The 21644-nt window shown below is 44.3% G+C and overlaps 1 protein-coding gene across 11 annotated transcripts in view; it reads left to right on the forward strand.

The window, feature by feature from the left end:
• KMT2A (lysine methyltransferase 2A) overlaps positions 1-21621 on the forward strand; it is a 78121-nt gene extending 56500 nt beyond the window's left edge. For 10 of the 11 annotated variants that reach the window (XM_061440461.1, XM_061440462.1, XM_061440460.1 and 7 more), the window contains 10 exons: positions 19-4255; positions 4935-5015; positions 5913-5977; positions 7217-7387; positions 8298-8372; positions 13740-13918; positions 14075-14178; positions 15483-15566; positions 16041-16170; positions 16634-21621. In XM_061440461.1, coding sequence (XP_061296445.1) covers positions 19-4255; positions 4935-5015; positions 5913-5977; positions 7217-7387; positions 8298-8372; positions 13740-13918; positions 14075-14178; positions 15483-15566; positions 16041-16170; positions 16634-16909 — 5402 coding nt within the window. In that variant the 3' untranslated portion in view covers positions 16910-21621. The remainder of the gene's footprint in view (positions 1-18; positions 4256-4934; positions 5016-5912; positions 5978-7216; positions 7388-8297; positions 8373-13739; positions 13919-14074; positions 14179-15482; positions 15567-16040; positions 16171-16633) is intronic. The other variant, XM_061440467.1, reaches the window with a different exon arrangement.
• The last annotated feature ends 23 nt before the right edge of the window (positions 21622-21644 follow it).

Below are 21644 nucleotides of genomic sequence, written 5' to 3' on the forward strand. Positions count from 1 at the left end.
TTTTTCTCTTTCATTTAGGAAGCCCTACCCCAACCACTCATGAAATAGTCACAGTGGGTGACCCTTTACTCTCCTCTGGACTTCGAAGCATTGGCTCCAGGCGTCACAGTACTTCTTCCTTGTCACCCCAGCGGTCTAAGCTCCGGATAATGTCTCCGATGAGAACTGGGAGCACTTACTCCAGGAACAGTGTCTCCTCTGTCTCCACCACAGGGGCCACTGCGGATCTGGAGTCAAGTGCCAAAGCGGTCGATCATGTCTTAGGGCCACTGAATTCTAATGCTAATTTAGGGCAGAACACTCCCACCTCTTCAAATTTGCAAAGGACAGCGGTTACTGTGGGCACTAAAACCAGTCACTTGGATGGCTCTTCATCTTTAGAAACGAAGCATTCCAGTGCTTCAGACTTGACATCCAAGAGCTCCTCTTTGAAGGGAGAGAAGACCAAAATGCCGAGTTCCAAGAACTCAGAGGGATCGGCCCATAATGTTGGTTACCCTGGCATTCCGAAACTGGCTCCGCAGGTTCATAATGCAACAGCTGGAGAATTAAATGTTAATAAAATGGGCACTTTTGCTGACCTTTCTTCAGTGCCATTTTCTTCTAAAGAGGGCCTCCCCTTCCCACCACTCCATTTGAGAGGGCAGAGAAACGAGCGAGACCAACAGACAAATGGCAACCAGTCAGCAAACCCCAATCCCGATGAAGATGCTGAAGTCAAAACCTTGAAGCTGTCTGGAGTGAGCAGCAGATCATCCATTATCAATGAACACGTGGGAGCCAGCTCCAGAGATAGGAGACAGAAAGGGAAAAAATCTTGTAAAGAAACTTTCAAAGAAAAGCATTCCAGTAAACCTTTCTTGGAACCTGGTCAGGTGGCAACTGGTGAGGAAGGAAACCTAAAGCCAGAGTTTGTTGATGAAATGTTGACTCCTGATTTCATGGGGCAACGATCATGTAATAATGTTTCTTCTGAGAAGACTGGGGACAAAGTCCATCCTATTCCAGGAGTCCCCAAAGCTCCATCCATGCAAGTGGAAGGATCTGCAAAGGAATTACAGACACCCCGGAAACGCACAGTTAAAGTAACACTGACACCTCTAAAAATGGAGAGTGAGGGTCAGTCCAAGAACACCCTGAAAGAAAGTAGTCCCGTTTCCCCTTTGCAGATAGAGTCTGTGTCTCCAACAGAACCAGTTTCTGCCTCAGAAAGCCCAGGAGATGGTCCTGTGGCCCAACCAAGCCCCAATAATACGTCATCCCAGGATTCTCAAAGTAACAACTATCAGAATCTTCCAGTACAGGACAGAAACCTGATGCTTCCGGATGGCCCCAAACCTCAGGAAGATGGCTCTTTCAAGAGGAGATACCCCCGCCGCAGTGCCCGGGCACGCTCTAACATGTTCTTTGGGCTCACCCCACTCTATGGAGTAAGGTCCTATGGCGAAGAAGACATTCCATTTTACAGCAGCTCAACTGGGAAGAAGCGAGGCAAGAGGTCCGCTGAAGGACAGGTGGACGGGGCAGACGACCTGAGCACTTCAGATGAAGACGACTTATACTATTACAACTTCTCTAGGACAGTGATTTCTTCAGGTGGAGAGGAACGGCTGACACCCCATAATTTATTTCGGGAGGAAGAACAGTGTGATCTTCCAAAAATCTCACAGTTGGATGGCATCGACGATGGGACAGAGAGTGATACCAGCGTCACAGCCACAACTCGGAAGAGCAGCCAGATTCCAAAAAGAAACAGTAAAGAAAACGGAACAGAGAACTTGAAGATGGATCGGCCTGAAGACACTGGGGAAAAGGAACATGTCATTAAGAGCTCAGTTGGCCACAAGAATGAGCCAAAGGTAGATAACTGCCACGCCGTGAGCAGAGTGAAAGCACAGGGGCAGGACTCCCTGGAGGCTCAGCTCAGCTCGCTGGAGTCGAGCCGCAGGGTCCACACAAGCACCCCTTCAGATAAAAACTTGCTGGACACCTATAACACCGAGCTCCTGAAGTCAGATTCGGATAACAACAACAGTGACGACTGTGGGAACATCCTGCCCTCGGACATTATGGACTTTGTCCTAAAGAATACTCCGTCCATGCAGGCTTTGGGTGAGAGCCCAGAGTCCTCTTCGTCAGAACTCCTCAACCTTGGTGAAGGCTTGGGTCTTGACAGCAATCGTGAAAAAGACATGGGTCTTTTTGAAGTGTTTTCCCAGCAGTTGCCAACGACAGAGCCTGTGGACAGTAGTGTCTCTTCCTCCATCTCAGCGGAGGAGCAGTTTGAGTTGCCCTTAGAGCTGCCATCAGATCTCTCCGTCCTGACCACCCGGAGTCCCACGGTCCCTAGCCAGAACTCCAGTAGGCTAGCCGTGATCTCAGACTCAGGAGAGAAGAGAGTAACCATCACAGAAAAAGCTTCCTCTGAAGGCGACTCCTCCCTGCTGAGTCCAGGAGTAGATCCCAGTCCCGAGGGCCACATGACTCCCGACCACTTTATCCAGGGTCACATGGATGCGGACCATATCTCCAGCCCTCCCTGTGGCTCTGTGGAGCAAGGTCATGGCAACAATCAGGACTTAACTAGAAACAGCAACACCCCTGGCCTTCAGGTACCCGTTTCCCCTACCGTTCCCATCCAGAATCAGAAATACGCGCCCAACTCCACTGACAGCCCTGGCCCGTCTCAGATTTCCAATGCCGCTGTCCAGACCACTCCGCCCCACCTGAAGCCAGCCACTGAGAAACTCATTGTTGTTAACCAGAACATGCAGCCACTCTACGTCCTCCAAACCCTTCCGAATGGAGTGACCCAGAAAATCCAGCTGACCTCGTCTGTAAGTTCAGCACCCAGTGTGATGGAGACAAACACGTCCGTGTTGGGCCCCATGGGAAGTGGTCTCACCCTCACCACAGGACTCAACCCGAACCTGCCAGCCTCTCAGTCGTTGTTCCCTCCTGCTACCAAAGGCTTGCTCCCCATGTCTCATCACCAGCACTTACATTCCTTCCCCGCCGCTACTCAGAGTAGCTTCCCCCCCAACATCAGCAGTCCTTCGGGCCTACTCATCGGGGTTCAGCCTTCTCCAGACCCCCAGCTTTTGGTTTCAGAAGCCAGCCAGAGGACAGACCTCAGTACCACGGTAGCCACTCCATCCTCTGGACTCAAGAAAAGACCCATATCTCGCCTGCAGACCCGAAAGAATAAGAAACTTGCCCCCTCTAGTACCCCTTCCAACATTGCCCCTTCAGACGTGGTTTCCAACATGACACTGATTAACTTCACTCCCTCCCAACTTCCGAATCATCCCAATCTCTTAGACTTGGGGTCACTGAATACTTCATCTCACCGAACTGTCCCCAACATCATAAAAAGGTCTAAATCTGGCATTATGTATTTTGAACAGGCACCCCTGCTACCGCAGAGTGTGGGGGGGACCACTGCCCCGGCGGCAGGCACTGCCACCATAAGCCAGGATACCAGCCACCTCACGACAGGGCCCGTGTCTGGCCTGGCCTCCGGTTCCTCCGTCCTGAACGTTGTATCCATGCAAACTACCACCGCCCCCACAAGTAGTGCATCTGTTCCAGGACACGTCGCGTTAACCAACCCCAGGTTGCTGGGTACCCCGGATATCGGCTCCATAAGCAATCTTCTAATCAAAGCCAGCCAGCAGAGCCTGGGGATTCAAGACCAGCCTGTGGCTTTACCGCCAAGTTCAGGAATGTTTCCACCACTGGGGACGTCACAGACTCCCTCCACGGGCGCGATGACGGCTGCACCCAGCATCTGTGTGCTCCCCTCTACCCAGACAGCGGGTGTCACAGCTGCTTCGCCTTCTGGGGAAGCAGAAGAACACTATCAGCTCCACCATGTGAACCAGCTCCTCGCCAGCAAAACTGGGGTTCTCTCTTCCCAACGGGATCTTGATTCTGCTCCAGGATCCCAGGGATCCAGCTTTACCCAGACAGTAGATGCTCCTAATCCCATGGGCCTGGAGCAGAACAAGGCTTTACCCTCAGCTATGCAAGCCAGCTCAGCCTCTCCAGGGGGTTCCCCATCCTCCGGACAGCGGTCAGCGAGTCCCTCAGTGCCGGGGCCCACAAAACCCAAACCAAAAATCAAACGGATTCAGCTGCCTTTGGACAAAGGGAGTGGCAAGAAGCACAAAGTTTCCCACTTGCGGACCAGTTCTTCTGAAGCACACATTCCAGACCAAGAAGCCAACACGACACCCCAGACCTCAGTCACAGGGTGAGAGATTGCGGACCTTGGCTCCGCGGGGTCTGAGGGATTTCGTGCTCTGGCTTAGAGGCTGTTGAAGTGGTCTTCTGGGAGGGACACGCCTCTGCCCAAGTTGCTTTACTCAGGTTTTCTGGGCTTTTTTTTTCTTTCTCACAGTGGTAGTTTATAGAGTAATATTTAGTTCCATTCATGGCAGTTTGTCCCTTGAACAGAACCACATCTTTAATCACTCTCTGCTCTGATTTAGAACAGTGCTACTGTTTGCTCATGTTTCTTTTTGCTGAGGCTCAGTTAGGAGACTAAGGGATGATTATTCCTGTCTGGAGGGCAAAACCACCTGTTGGAGATCCTCCTGGTGTCCTTTTCTGAAACATTATTATTAAGATATACGTAAAGTACACAAATGAATTTTTACCTAGGTATGCACCCACAAGGCTGCCATTTCGATCATAATATAAGATATTCCTAGTGTTCCAGAAGGCCGCAGAAGGCCACGGTGCCCTCCCTTCAGTCAGTGCCCCCTCCTCACTGGCTGGTTAGACATACTGACCTGTATCACCACAGGTTAGTTTTCCCAGCCCATACATTTTATGTGATCCTGGTGGAGTCATTTCTTTAGACTGACCTCCATGTTGGGTACATATTTACTCTTGTTTTTCCTGAAGAGATCCAAACGATTCTGTTCCAGGACTCCAGGAGCAGAGGCTGAGCAGCAGGATACAGCTAGTGTGGAGCAGTCACCACAGAAGGAGTGTGGGCAGCCTGCAGCGTGAGTACAAAACTTAGTTCCCTAAGATGAAACCCTCAGCTCTGTCCACCTCATTTTAGAAAACAGTCCTTCCTGATTTGTATTGATTTTTTTTTAAATGGAATTAATACATGCTTGTTAAAAAACAACAACATAGAATTACTTAAATAGTAGATGAAGATTCCACATTCATCCTGCTTACCCCTTTCCCAGTTTATTGCCTAGAGGTAATCATTGCTTGTAATTTGTTTTCATTCATGCCAACATTTCTGTGCATATTGATTTACAGGGTGTATGTATGAATGTGTACATACCTTTTTACATAAAATGAATAATGCTGTACATACCATTCTGTACTTGTTTGCTTTGCCTAATTATATTGTATTGTATACATATTTCTATGCCACTTCATTTTTTAATGACTGTCTCCAGGTCCATTGTGTAGACACTACAGTAATTTAACTAGTCTCCTGTTGATCTCCATCTGGATTGTTTGCACAATTTATTTAATTTTAAAAAGTGAAAATTGGTGTGGATTACTGGCTCATGCAGCCTGATTTTGTTTTTAATTAAACCAGCTAGCTCACTTAAGCAACTCCAGAACTGCTTCTAACGAGTGTCTTTTTTTTTTTTTTTCTGACACTTAAGGGTATGAGAAGAATTTCAAGAACACAATCTACAGTTCCAAAAGCAGAAACTTAATGTCAGTGTTTGGGGAAGAATCTCTCAAAAGATAGTTGATGTTGTGTATCATACAGTAGTGTGGTGGTGTATCCATTCGGCAGGTTGTACACAAAGCATCCTGTGGTTCATGTCTGGTGTAACTGACAGCCGAATGGCAGGTTATTGACAGTTTTTATCTTTGAATTGAAGAACTCGCTGGCGTTGCATCTCCTGTTTGGTTTTCTTTTCATGTAGGCAAGTGGCTGCTCTTCCTGAGATTCAGACAACACAGAATCCAGCACATGAACCAGAAAATTCAGGTATGTGGGTGGGTAACATGTTAGAATTTCAAAGCCAGAAGCACTGTAAGAATCACCTTGGGACTTCTCCAGTGGTTGAGACTCCGTGCTCTCAATGCAGGGGGCCCTGGTTCAGTCGCTAGTCAGGGAACTCTGTAGATACCACACGACGCAGCTAAGACCTCACAGGCCACAACTAAAGATCCCGCACGTCACAACCAAGACCCCGCACAGCCAAATAAATAGCTAAATGTTAAAAAAAAAAACCTCCTTCTCCACCTACTGATTTTCTAGATTAAAGGAAAAAGAAGTCAAAACTCTAAAAAACTGGGTCATTGACCAAAGGACAGCAGACTAAGACGTACACTGTAAAGACTCGACTGCCCTGCTTGTTGTAACAGCAGTGTGGCTGAAACAGCTCACAAGGAGCTGCCCTCAGCCTTTACTTGTCACTAGTGAAAACCAAGAACCACTCTTATTATATAATATAGCCAGATACATCTCCTTAGCACTTCCATCTGTCCTGATACATTTCATTGATAAACAAGTAGTTACTTGAAGACTAGAGAGCTCTGGATATAAGTCTTTGCCGTTTTCCATTGAGGGGATTCCTGGAAGAAAACCAGGTAGAGAAAATGCTTAGGCGTAAGGTTTGGGCAGTAGTCACATTCTGCTTATTTGCTGATTCCTGGAGGGGATTGACACATTTCTGTGTCAGTGGGCAGTATGAGAGGTGGTGGCTGAGTGCAGACTCTGGAGCCATGTAGGTGGAAATCCCAGCTTTACCACATTCGCTGTACGAACTTGGATTCCTTGACCTCTCTCCATCTCAGTTTTCTCACCTTTAAAATTAAGATAATAATGACACCTGCCTCACTGGATTGTTCCGAGGTTTATCTGAGTTAATTTAGAAAATTCCTGGAAGCATTCCTCACACATGTTAACCATTGTTATTTTTTAGCTTTGACTGTATTGAAGGCAATTACTTAGTGTAAAACAGTTAGATTGTGATTATAGAAACTCACTAGAGAGACAGTATAACTTCACATAAAAATATGTGTGTATATTCTTGTTTTTGTCATTTTCTAGCTCTAACCTCAGGCAAGCTGCTCCGCTTCTTTGAGCCTCAGGTGTGTTATCTGTAAATGGGAATGATGAAGCCAGCTGTGAAATGTTGTTAGGCTTAGAGATGACGTGTGTAAAGGACTCAGTATGTGTGTGCTGTGGCATCCACTCTGGCCCCCATTTTCTCCCTCACAGAACCTAAAACGGCAGAAGAGGAAGAAAGTAATTTCAGCTCTCCACTGATGCTTTGGCTCCAGCAAGAACAGAAGCGGAAAGAAAGCATTGCTGAGAAAAAGCCCAAGAAAGGACTTGTTTTTGAAATTTCAAGTGATGATGGCTTTCAGATATGCGCAGAAAGTATTGAAGGTGCGTGGGTTACGTTAGGTCGGCTGACAGCGCAGGCTCTGTCAGCCGGGGCTGCACTTCATCTGTAGGAGCGCCATCTATGCGGGCAGCTCCGCATATGACAGAGTGAACTGGAGACACCAGAAGGCAAGAGGCCCCTAGTTAGAGTATTGCTGCAGTAGAGATGTCAGGTAAGAAAGTCCACTTCTGGAAGGAGAGGAAAGCAAAGGAGGGAAGAACGGACACATTCATGACTGCTTGGATGTAAAGGGCAGAGAGAGATGAGTCAAAGATGACTGAAGATTCAGGCCTGGGTGACTAAAAAAAGTGATCTGTAAAGCGAACAAAAAAAAATAAGAGTGCAAGTTCTATGTAAGATGTATTACATGCAGAGCGTGGGAAGAGAGATCACAGACTCAAGTTAGAGGTGGAAGGGATTGTGAAGGTTTTCTGGTTAAACCCCTTAATTATAAGGAGCTGAGAGGTTGTGATCTTCCCACAGTCCTGGTTAACCATTGCTGCTGTTATTGTGTTGGTTAGGGGTACAGGGAGCAGAGTTCATACCACATATTCAGGTTTGGGACCTGAACTACTCTCTAGGGAAGTGAGTGCTTGGGGATCAGGGGTCATTTTCAGAAGACAGGCATCTCCTCACTGCTTTTGCATCCTTTGTAATAGAAAGGAGCCCTGCTGGGTGGGACACCTTCCCAGCATTCTTATTCAGTGAACTGATTTAAACTAAGAAAACAACACAAAGCTGATTTAGCAGGGGATATTTTCACTACATTGGTATTGAGATGTTTGACTGAATATCTTAAAAAAACAAAAACAACTTCTTATTTTAATTGCAGTATAATCAACTACCAGTGTTGTGGTAGTTTCAGGTCCATCGCAGAGCGACACTTAAACCGAGTATCTTACCTCCTTACAGATGCCTGGAAGTCGCTGACAGACAAAGTCCAGGAGGCTCGGTCCAACGCCCGCCTGAAGCAGCTCTCATTTGCAGGTAATGCTACAGAGGTCATCTTCCGCCTGTTTCAGTATCCTCTGGTAGCTTGTAACTCTAAGCTACAGGGGTGGTTCTACCCCCCCCCAAAAAAATCATCCTCCTTTTTTAAAAAAAATCATTTTTCACACTTTATTGAGATATAAACCGTATACTACACAGTTTACCCATTTAAAGCATATAAATCAGTGGCTTTTAGTGTTTTCACAGAGCTGTGCAAGCCATCACTACTGTATAATTGCAGAACATTTTCATCATCCCTACAAGAAACCCCATACCCATTAGCGGTCATGCCTCAGCCCCAGCCCCTGGCAGCCACTCCTCTGCTCTGTCTCTGGATGCACCTACTCATACATTTCCTGCAGAAATGAATCATACAGGTCATAGCCTCTTGTGCCTGGCTGCTTTCGTTTAATATAATTCTTTCAAGATTTCTCTACTGTAACATCACCTCAGTACTTTATTCCTTTTTTACAATTTTTATTGTAGTAAAATACACATAACAAAATTTTTAAATTAGAAATACTTTAAAATTATTTGTAAGTATACACTTCAGTGGATTAAATACAGCCACCTTGTTGTGCAGCCCTTGCCACCATCCATCTCTCTAACTTTTCTTCATCTTATTCGTTTATTTATGTTTTTGGCCGCACCAGATCTTCGTAGCTGTGTGTGGGCTTTCTCTAGTGGCGAGTGGGGGCTGCTCTCTGGGTGCGGTGCACGGGCTGCTCATCGTGGTGGCTTCTCTTGTGGAGCAAGCTCTGGGGCGCGCGGCTTCACTAGTGGTGGCGCGTGGGCTTAGCTGCCCTGCAGCATGTGGAGTTTTTTCAAACCAGAGATTGAACCCATGTCCCCTGCATTGGCCAGCGGACTCTTTAAACCACTGAACCACTAGGGAAGTCCATGTAACTTTTCATCTTGTAAAACTGAAACTCTATATCCATTAACCATTGACTCCCTATTCTCCCCTTCCTACAACTTCTGGTACCCACCATTATTCTTTCTTTCCATCTTTGTGATTTTAACTATTTGAAGCACCTCATGTGAGTGTCCTCTTGTGCCTGGCTTAGTGCACTCAGCATAATGTCCTCCAGGTGCATCCTTGCATGTTGCAGAACTTCTTTTTTCAGGCTGAATATTATTCCATTTAATGTATATTACATTTACTTGATCAATTGATCCATCAGTGGGCACTCAGATTGCTTCCCAGTTTTTGATAATTTGAATAATTCTGCTATTAACATGTGTGTACAGTGATCTCTTCAAGACTTTGCTTTCAGTTCTCTTGGATATATACCCAGAAGTAGAATTGCTGGATCTTACAGTGATTCTATTTTTAATTTTATGAAAAACTGCCAAACTCTTTTCTACAGTGTCTATATCATTTTACATTCCCACCAGTGATACACAAAAGTTCCAATTTTTCCACGTCCTCACCAATACTTGTTGTTTTCTGTACATTTCCCTAATCACTTGAGATGTTGAGCATCTTTTCTTTTGCTTATCAGCCATCTATATATCTTCTTTAGAGAAATGTTTATTCAAGTCCTTTGTTTCTTCGTAAGGTGTTTTTTTGTTTGTTGTTGAGTTTCATAAGTTCTGTATATTAAGGATAATAATTCCTTATCAGATATGTAATTTGCAAATATTTTCTTTCATTCTGTGGGCTGCCTTCTTTTTTACTTTGGGGATAGCGTCTTTTTTGTTTTTTAGATCGGTGAGGGAGATATTTTGGGGGCAACAAAATATGGTTCATAGATTCTGCTCTGTCCAACTGTGGTGGTCATTGGGTGAACTATAATTAAAATTTTTTATATGGCCTCTTCCCAGGGTCACTCTGAACTAAATATTGATGATACATGTAAGATTCTGCTCCTGGGAGTGGAACAGCTGGGTCTGTGGTGACTCTGTACTTAGCTTTATGGGGAACTGCCAAACTGGTTTTCCAGTGTGGCATCACCATTCTACATTTCCACCAGCAATATACAGTGATTCCAATACCCATATCCTTGTCAACACTTGTTAGTGTCTGTCTTTTTGATCATAGACATCTTAGTGAGTATGAAATGATGTCTCATTGTGTTTTTGTTACACTTTCTTTTTAAAGTTGAAATAGATTCATTGGTATTAGATTTCAAATTAAATTTAGGCAGTATAAAAATATATCACACAGTTTCAAGCACAATTACAGATTTTAATTAATCTAGGGTGGAAGAAAACCTTCCATTCACTCTGGCTGTTCTGTATCTAGCCACCTCTCTAACAATCTCTTTTCAAATTGGTCCTAGAAAGGAAAATGAATGAGTACCTAGAGGAATTTTCTTTATAATATTTTTGTTTAAAGAGGGAAGAGAGGACAGAGAAAAACAAATATATGATATCACTTATGAATGTGCTGTGAACATGTGAAGAAGTTTCTTAGCCGTGTCTGACATTTTGCAACCCCATGGACTGTAGCCCACCAGGCTCATCTGTCCATGGGATCCAGGCAAGAATACCAGAGTGGGTTGCCATTTCCTTCTTCAGGGGATCTTCCCAACTCAGGGATCGAACCCACATCTCTTAGGTCTCCTGCATTTCAGGCCAGTTCTTTACTAGTAGTGCCACCATGTGGAATCTAAAAAAAAAAAAATGATACAAATGAACTTATCTTCAAAATAGAAATAGACCCACAGACACAGAGCTTCCCAGGTGACGCTAGTGGTAAAGCACCCACCTGCTATTGCAGGAAATGCTGGATTGGGAAGACCCCCTGGAGTAGGGCATGGCAACCCACTCCAGTATTCTTGCCTAGAGAATCCCATGGACAGAGGAGCCTGGCAGGCTACAGTCCATAAGGTCACAAAGGGTCGGACATGACTAAAGCAACTTAGCAAACACAGACATAGAAAACAAAGTAGCAGATGCTGGGAGTGAACCACACTGATCTCTGTGTTCCATAGTCCAGAGCCTGTCCATCAGTCTCCATCTCCCAGGCTACTGCCTGGTCCTTGTCCCCACACGCTTATATTCTAGAGGCAGCTGTCAGCGCTCTGAAGAAGATAAAATGGAGTGACGAAAGACTCTGACACAAGGGTAGGTACTTGGTGGCAGGGAGTCTTTTCTAGATCGAGTGGTCAGGAAAGGCGTCTCTTGAGGTGACATTAAAACTGAGACCTTCCAGTCTCAGGTACCTTCCAGTTATGTTCACCTTTGTTTTCCCAAGATTCTTTCTGCCACAGTGGATAGAACGAATGTGGGTGATAGAGCAGGTGATCAGGAAATATTTGTTGGATGAGTAAGCGAATCGCCCACGAGAGACTAGGTTGTTCCCACAGTATCCTACACATGTGTCCTGTATCCTACACATTTATCTGGTTGCTTTCACATTACGAGGTTTGTATACGTAATATATCTCCCTCTGCCAAGGGCTCCTTGAGACCAGGCACCATGCATAACTCATCTTTCTTTTCCTGTTATTGACACAATGTCTAATCTCATTGTAAGCCCTCTAGTAAATGCAGAGTTAAACACTCAGACTAAACCTTAAAATGCATTTTGTGAAAATACCCATAAGTATCTTTTTAATGGCTTTTTCTGTCAGAATGTACAGGTATCTAAAACTCCTAGGAAGAAATTCTTGGGGAAAATCAGTGTTTTTAGAGGAAAAAAGTGGTACTCGCCTGGCAGTTCAGTGGCTAAGACTCTGTGCTCCCAGTGCGGGGAGTCCAGCTTTGATCCCTGGTCAGAAACTGGATACCACATGCTGCAGCCAAGAGTTTGCCTGCTGCAACTAAAAATCCCTCGTGCCACAGTGAAGACTGAAGATCCCACGTGCTGTAACTACGACCTGGTGCAGCCCAATAAATAAATACATACATTTAAAATGTTTGTCATTGCCTTTTATGGCTTGAGCTCTTATATTGTCAACTTGTGTTTTATACTTGTATAGGTTGAGTTATAATCAGAACAATAAATTTTGGTAACGACAACCCTGTATGCGAGACAGCAAAGGAGACACAGATGTATGGAACAGTCTTTTGGACTCTGTGGGAGAGGGAGGGGGGTGATGATTTGGGAGAATGGCATTAAAACATGTATAATATCATATAAGAAAAAAAAAAAAGAACAATAATTTTATCATAAGAATGTTGCTTATCTGGAGACTTAACTTTCTGCTTGCTTCTAAAACCAAATTATATCCCTTAGAAATTCTCTTAAGTGGAAATTAGGCATCTAATAATAATTTTTCCCTTTTTAGAAAAATTATCCAAGATGTAAAATTTTACAAGTTGAAAAAACTAACTACCACAATAACAAATTCAAAGGTAGGATGAGGTTCCACCTCCTAGAAGTGATTGTTAACATTTAAACACAGATATCCTTTGAGACATAACATAAGGCCCCAAAATTACACTAGGGTTACATCTCTAAAAATATGCTTTATATTTAAGCAATGTGTCCGTTGGAATTACATGTATTCCATCGGAATTACATGTGTTCTAGCACAGTTAGGCCTGTGAAATATATATCTTGTCTACAACAGATACCATTATTATTTTGTTATCTATTAATAATACCAAAACCAATCATTGTAAATGAAATAATACTGTTTACTTAATTAGCTATTTGCTAGTGTTAAAAAGAGGGATGGCAGTTATTACTCTGACCCATTTGTTAATGGAGGAAGACAATAATTTCAGAAAGCATTTGACCATCTATGCCAGCAGACTTACATAAATGTTGTTTTTATAAAATAAAAAGAAATAAGTGCTCATTAATGAATTAAGACTTAGAGTAAAACAAAGTGGCTGTTGTGTGTTTCTCCATTCATTCACCATAATAACATGGAAGAGAGTTCTGTGTTAGGGTTTACCAACATTCCTTATAAATTTTAGTGAGGTGCCTGTGTGTATGTGTATGAACTTATAGAATCCAGGTGCTCCATTAGCTATAAACAAAAATGGAATCATTTTTGTTACACAGTCCAAGGTTCAAATCCTGTCACACTAGCTAGGTTACCTTAGGTGTGAATCTAGATTTACTTTCCTTGAGATGAGGCTAGTAATTCCTGCCTCATCTCATAATTCATGGTCATTATGCCCGTGTAATGAAATAACACAGCATTTCCCATGTACATAGGAACATAGAAAGGAACATAGTCCAGAATTTGATGGCATGCTTTTTTTTCTGTCACAAGTGTTTTCCATATGGATCTGTAGCCACATTATTATTTTGGCTACCTAATGCTCATTTCTAGCTCGTCTTTATATAATTCACTCTTGAGCAGCCTCTGGCAGAGTTGTTCCCTAGCTTAGGCATTTCTGTGGTTGTATGTGGCTTCTGTTGGCTGGGCTCCTCACTACCCTGGTGCCTTCAATCCTACAGGTGTGAACGGTTTGCGGATGCTGGGGATTCTCCATGACGCTGTTGTATTCCTGATTGAGCAACTGTCTGGTGCCAAGCACTGTAGGAATTACAAATTCCGTTTCCACAAACCAGAGGAGGCCAATGAGCCCCCACTGAACCCTCACGGCTCAGCCAGGGCTGAAGTCCACCTGAGGCAAGTTCTGTTCTTGTCCTTAAGCAATTTGGGGTCCTGATTTTATTGTCTACTGGTGTATTTTCCCACTTAACCTCTGAGACTTCCTGTTAACACTGTCCTTCGCTGGCTCTACTAAACTGTCTCTCTAAACATATCTTAATCTTTTGGCTCCAGGAAGTCAGCCTTTGACATGTTTAACTTCCTGGCTTCTAAACACCGGCAGCCTCCTGAGTACAACCCCAATGACGAGGAAGAGGAGGAGGTGCAGCTGAAGTCAGCTCGGTAAGTCTGGAGTGGAGTGGGGTCACCAGAAATACTCTTTGCGAGTGAACGATACCATTTGCAGCAATGTGGATGGACCTAGAGATTATAGTCAGTGAAGCGAGAAAGAGGCAGACACCGTACGATAGCATTTATATTACGTGGGGTCTAAAAGACAATACAAATGAACTTATTTTACTAAACAGAAACAGACTTACGGACATGGAAAACAAACTTACAGTTACCAAAAGGGAAAGGCAGCTGCTGCTGCTGCTGTCGCTTCAGTCGTGTCCAACTCTGTGCGACCCCATAGACGGCCTCCCACCAGGCTCCCCTGTCCCTGGGATTCTCCAGGCAAGAACACTGGAGTCAGTTGCCATTTCCTGCTCCAGTGCATGAAAGTGAAAAGTGAAAGTGAAGTCACTCAGTCTTATCTGACTCTTAGCGACCCCATGGACTGCAGCCTACCAGGCTCCTCTGTCTATGGGATTTTCCAAAGAGGGCAGGGATAAATTAGGAGTCTGGGATTAACAGATCCAAACTACTACTACTATATATAAATAGGTAAACAGTAAGGTCCTACCATATAGCACAGGGAACCATATTCAATCCTGTAATAAACCATAAAGGAAAAGAATATGTAAAAGAATATAAAGTAAAATCACTTTGCTATACACCAGAAATTAATACAGCATTGTAAATCAACTATATTAAAAAATAAAAAAGAAATACTCTTTGCTTCCCTCTTTCCAGTTTTGCTTGGATCAGAATATCCCAAATAATATTTAAGAAGAGGAATATAGTTTGTGTTGAAGTAGCAGTAACTGGCTAGCAAAGAGAGAGGACTATGTTAACAGAGGAGAAACTCAAATAACTAAAAGATGTATATTTTATTCAACTGTGGTATACTCTGTCAGCTTTGGGCGTACCACCGTAGACTTCATATATAACATAGTATAGGCATAATTTTATATGGTGGGCTTCCCTCATGGCTCAGTAGTAAAGAATCCATCTGCCAATCCAGGAGCCTCGGGTTTGATCCCTGGGTCAGAAGGATCCCCTGGAATAGGAAAATGGCACCCCACTCCAGTATTCTTGCCTGGGAAATCCCATGGACAGAGGAGCCTGGCGGGCTACAGTCCATGAGATCACAAAAGAGTGGGACATGACTTAGCAACTAAGCAATGATACATTTTTATAAGGCAGTTGTTATACTTAGCATTGAACACACAGTGTAGTCATATGTTCTAGGACTGTTCGATCCAAGACTCAAAACTGATGATTTCCTAAAGAGAATTTATTAATAACGAGCCTTCTTTCTTTAGGAGGGCAACTAGTATGGATCTACCAATGCCCATGCGTTTCCGGCACTTAAAAAAGACTTCTAAGGAGGCAGTTGGTGTCTACAGGTATGGTGAAAATTATAGAAAGAATTCTAGAAAACTAATGAAGTTTTCCAAAATCAAAGTGGACCAAATGCTGAAGTCACCTCCTTCATTCAGCAAGTGAGGTTTCTATCAGTATTGCTAATTGAACCTGTTGTCCTGGGATCCTGGAGCTCCTTATGTTGAACAAGGAATTTAACACAGTGAGCATTAATGTACTGCTACTTCTAGTGAGTTACGGAATGGAGAAATCTTTAATCCTTGGCCATTTGTTAGAATGATTAGTATATTCACTCAGATCAGGTGGGTCCAGTTTTTCTTTCCCAAGTATCTGTCTCTCCTGGAGAAATGGAGGCCGATAGATTCTATTAAATAGAACCAATAGAAATAGAGACCAATAAATCTCTTCATAGACCTGAAGATTTTATTCATGTATTCACACATTTAACCTTATTTGCAGAATCGGCAGCTGATGTCTTTTCCATCTTTATGTCCTAGGTCTCCCATCCACGGCCGGGGTCTTTTTTGTAAGAGAAACATTGATGCAGGTGAGATGGTGATTGAGTATGCTGGCAACGTCATCCGTTCCATCCAGACTGACAAGCGAGAGAAGTACTATGACAGCAAGGTGAGTCCCACACTTGTACTCTCCAGTTCTTTCGTTATAGAAGGGGCCATCACCTACAAAGATGGTCCCTAGATCCCAGAGAAATTAGTATATTTTATTAATTAGACACTGGTTTTTATTACATTTTAACATCTCTGAATTTGTGGTGGGCCCAGTCCACTGTAGGGATTAGCACACAAAGATACTCTTTGAAGATTTGTCTGAATGGATCCCAGGATCGAAAGCACATTGTGACACAAGCTGTAGGTTTCTCCTGCCATAGGTTTCTCTTGTGGAGACGTTAATAAACCTGTGGTCCAGTGCCCATAATCTAGGAATTTCTCATGGAAGCATCCTGAAAGATGCAAGAAATCCAGAAATTTTACCAGAAGGAACTTTGTTCGTCAGTGGCTAAGATCACATCAGAAAACGGTTCTGTGTTGTCCAGCCTGAGCCAGGCTCTTCTCTGTCCTCCTTCCTGCAGGGCATCGGCTGCTACATGTTCCGGATCGATGACTCTGAGGTGGTGGACGCCACCATGCACGGGAACGCCGCCCGCTTCATCAACCACTCATGTGAGCCCAACTGCTACTCTCGGGTCATCAACATCGACGGGCAGAAGCACATTGTCATCTTCGCCATGCGCAAGATCTACCGAGGGGAGGAACTCACTTACGACTATAAATTCCCCATTGAGGACGCCAGCAACAAGCTCCCCTGCAACTGTGGTGCCAAGAAATGCCGGAAGTTCCTAAACTAAAGCTGCTCTTCTCCCCAGTGTCGGAGTACTAGGACCCAGGGCCTCCACAGTGATGCCGAAGGCCTTTGCCAGCAGCCAGGTATTCCAGGATTGAGCGGGCACAGTTGAGGGGCCTCTGTGACGGCTGGGCTCCCTTGGGTCCCATATTCACATTCTACATGTGATCGTAGTCCTGGAGAGAGATGAGGTCTAGAAGAAAAGATCCGCGATCGGCTTTCTACTGGGGCCCCTCTGATTGTGTGCCGTTAAAAAGTGGGGAAGGGGTCCCTAGCAGACTTGCCTGGAAGGAGCCTGTAGAGAGTTAGTTGTGTAGGGAGATTGGCCTGAGCACCTCCTCAGAAGTTGCCATCCTCGTCTTGGCGTTTCCCAAGCACTGTAAGCGAGGGGTCAGGCGCAGCCCTGGTGCGGGGTTGGTTGGAGACCTGACAGTTTGCCAGCCCGGCCCAGCCTGTAGCCATGTGTTGAACAAAGAGAGACGGTCTGGTGGTTTTCCCTACTATCCTCCCAGTTGAGAGTTCCCTTCTGGTTGGGAGACAGGATTCTTAGCACCTTTGGTGTCAAAAGCTGTCTTGGGGTTGTGCCAATTCATTACCAAACATTGAGCCTGTGGGCTTTAAGTGGGAGTGTTAACCCCCATGAGCCTTATCTCAGTCAGTCACCTTCCTAGACAATAGGAGCGGCTTCCCTCTCATTCCTTCTCTTCACTCCACTTTCTCGTTTCCCCATTCTGCATCCCACCGCTTTCCCGTTCTCTCTGGGTGGTAGGGGAGAGTGACTCCCTGTGTAAGAACACTCCCTGTTGGGCATAGGATGTGCCTACAAGACGTTCCCTGAGCCTGTAAGCACTCCCAGTGGGAAAGTGGACAGGAGCCATTGGCCGTAACCAGACAGAATTTGGAGATGTTTTCATAAAGCTCCACTGAGAGTTTTAAAGAAATATATGTAGAAGAAGAAGATTATTTAAATAGGATTTGAATCATGCAACAGTCAGAGTTTCACAACCAGGATGACCCCTGGGTCCCATTCCTAGGACATGGTAACTTTATTTTCCCCTTGTTAAGACATAGGAAGACTTAATTTTTAAATGGTCAGTGTCCAGTTGAAGGCAGAACACTAATCAGATTTCAAGGCCCAAAACTTGGGGACTAGACCACCTTGTATCGAGGGACCTCTGCCACCTGTGCAAAATCTGTGGCTAAAGCAAATGAAATGAAATGACACTACTGCCCTGATTACTCCTTAGGATGTGGTCAAAACAGCATCAAATGTTTCTTCTCTTCTCTTCCCCAAGACGGTTCCTGAACCTGTTAAATTAAGTCATTGGATTTTACTCGGTTCTGTTTACAGTTTACTATTTAAGGTTTTATAAATGTAAATATATTTTGTATATTTTTCTATGAGAAGCACTTCATAGGGAGAAGCACTTATGACAAGGCTATTTTTTAAACCGCGGTATTATCCTAATTTAAAAGAAGATCGGTTTTTAATAATTTTTTATTTTCATAGGATGAAGTTAGAGAAAATATTCAGCTGTACACACAAAGTCTGGTTTTTCCTGCCCAACTTCCCCCTGGAAGGTGTCCTTTTCGTTGTTTAATGTGTAGCTTGTTTGTGCCCTGTTGACATAAACGTTTCCTGGGTTTGCTCTTTGACAATAAGTGGAAAAGGAAGGTGCCCCCAGCTCCATCGGGCCACTCCCCTCCTTCTCCAGTCAAAGCTCCTGAATGGCTGCGGTAGGATCTCGACACAGCAGTTCCTTCTCCTCTTGCCTGCCTCTCTCCCTCCTTCCTGGCACAGCCCAGTGCTGAGAGGTGAGCGCCAGCACTTCCTGTCTTTCCTCCTTCGGAGTTAGCAACCAAGCTGAATGGCAACCTGATGTTTTCCATCACCATCTGCCTCGTAGGTCACCTCGTCCCTCTCTCTCTGCCCACCAAGTCCTCACGCCTGCAAAGACCCCCTGGGTCCCCCCCATGCCCTCTTTTGGGGCAGCTCGTTGAAACTGAAGCACAGTCTGACCACTCACGATAATGCAGATGCTCCTCGGCCTCTGTCAGCCACGAGGTTTCAGAGCAGCGTAGTCCAGTGGAGGGCAGGGCGCCTCTTCTCACCACAAGAAGCCCATTCCTCCAGAAGGAAGTCTAGCAAAGCAATACGACTCAGCCCAGCGCTCTCTGCCCCGGGACTCACGGCTCTGCTGTGCCTTCCACCCTGGGCTCCCTGTTCTTCCGTGACCTTAATTAAGAACTTTGGTGGCTCTGCTGGAACACTGTCACTGTTTTCTCTGTTGTGCAGGGAACCCAGCACTGTGGCCAGGATGGCAGAGACTCCCTGTCATCTCAGAGAAGTGCCAGCAGGGGCCTGGGGCAAAGCAGTCTGCCCAGACCTCACCTCCCTTCCTCCTTTTGCCCGTGAACAAGATACAGTGGCCCAAGGGGTTCCACTGGTGTCTGGTTTCCTTTATTATTGCACTGTGTGAGGTTTTTTTGTATATCCTTTTATTCCTTTTTCTTTTTCTTTTTTTTTAAAGAAAAAAAAAAAACCTTAAGCTGCATTTGTTACTGAAATGATTAATGCACTGACGGGTCATGAATTCACCTTGAGGAAGACCCAAAGGCCAGTCGGGAGTGGGGGAAACTCAGCTCAGTAGACCTAGTGACTGCCCTGCTAGGCCGTGCTGTACTGTGAGCCCCCTCCTCATCTCTTTCTACCAACCCCAAACCCTGAGGCCAGGGGAGGAAGCCCCCGCTTCCTTCTCCTGCCAGCTGCAGATGGTTTGCCTTGCCTTTCCACTCCCTAACTGTCAACCACAGAAATGAGGAGTTCCTCCTAGATCTCAGCCTTGAGTCCATTGCCAAAATTCAGCGTACCTGCCAGCAACTTGGGGATTAAGCTAAGGTTTTCCCTGCAAGAGGGAAAGAAGGCGGGAAAAAACAAAACAAAACCGGCATAGCTATCTCCGAGACACCTCTGAGTCTGTTGTGAAAGTGACCAAGGGAATCTCCGCACAAAAGTGCAGACTGAGGAACTGTGGTGGGTTGTTCCCAAGAATCCCCCAAGGGGCACCCCAAATCCCTAAGGAGTCACAGCTGCAAACCTGGTCAGTTCTCAGTGAGAGAGCCAGCTCACTTACAGCTTTGCTGCTAGAACCTGTTGTGGCTGCATTTCCTGGTGGCCAGTGACAACTGTGTAACCAGAGGAGCTGCATGGCGCTGACCTTTTGGCCGGAACTTGGTCCCTTTGGCTCCCCGTTACCGTCCGCCACCTCCAGCCCAGCCCCTCCTGTTTTTAGACCAATAACCAGAATCAAGGGGGAAGCCCTGGCAGCTATATATATATATATATATATATATATATATAAAAGTTTTCAACCAGACTCCTTTGCCGGGATCCACTCTGCCACCCCGCTTGCCTCTGTCAAACCCCTGGGCCAATGCTGTGAGCACCATGCAGCTCCCTTGATTTAAAAAAAAAAAAAATACAACAACAACAAAAAAACAACAAAAAAAAACCTTCTAATGAATGTATCTTTCTAAAGGACTGACATTCAATCAAATATCTGAAAATACTAAAGGTCAAAACCTTGTCAGATGTTAAGTTTGATTTGGGATTTTTTTTTTTTTTAATAGAAATCAAGTTATGGGTTTTTTGGTGTTTGTTTTTTTTTTTTTTAAAGGAAAAGCGGGTCATTGCAAAGGGCTGGGTGTAATTTTATGTTTCGTTTCCTTCATTTTAAAGCAATACAAGGTTATTGAGCAGATGGTTTTGTGCCGAATCATGAATACCAGTCAAGTCTCACACTCTGAAACCTTGCAACTTTTTTGTTTTGGTTTTCAAATAAATATAAATATGATATATATAGGAACTAATATAGTAATGCACCATGTAACAAAGCCTAGTTCAGTCCATGGCTTTTAATTCTCTTAACACTATAGATAAGGATTGTGTTACAGTTGCTAGTAGTGGCAGGAAATTGTCAGTCTGGCGCTCCTCTGATCCCCCACATGGGAGGAGACTCCAGCTCTAAGGGGATGGCAAAACAGTCCATCCCCGGGATCAGAGAGAAATGCAGAAATGGTGTCACCTGGGTTTTTTCTGCCTGTGAATGTTGCCAGTCAGTACCTGTACTCCTTGTTTCTCTATTTTTGGTTATGAATGTTGGGGTTACCACCTGCATTTAGGGGAAAATTGTGTTCTGTGCTTTCCTGGTATCTTGTTCCGAGGTACTCTAGTTCTGTCTTTCAACCAAGAAAATAGACTTGTGGTGTTTCTTTTATTGAACTTTTAACAGTCTCTTTAGTAAATACAGGTAGTTGAATAATTGTTTCAAAAGCTCAACAGATGACAAGCTTCTTTTCTAGGAATAAGACATTTCTTGACAACTTTATCATGTATAACAGATCTTTCGGTTTGTTTTTTTTTTCCCTTGTGTTCTTCCAAGCTTCTGGTTAGAGAAAAAGAAAAAAAAAAAAAAAGGAAAAAAATGTGTCTAAAGTCCATCAGTGTTAACTCCCTGTGACAGGGAAGAAGGAAAATACTTTAATAGTTCAAAAAATAATAATGCTGAAAGCTGTCTACGAAAGACTGAATGTAAAAGTAAAAAGTGTACATAGTTGTAAAAAAAAAAAGGAGTTTTTAAACATGTTTATTTTCTATGCACTTTTTTTTATTTAAGTGATAGTTTAATTAATAAACATGTCAAGTTTATTGCTGCACATGGTTGAACTTTCTTTTGGCT

This window comes from Bos javanicus, chromosome 15, assembly GCF_032452875.1.
Source record: "Bos javanicus breed banteng chromosome 15, ARS-OSU_banteng_1.0, whole genome shotgun sequence".
NCBI classification, from domain to species: Eukaryota; Metazoa; Chordata; class Mammalia; order Artiodactyla; family Bovidae; genus Bos; species Bos javanicus.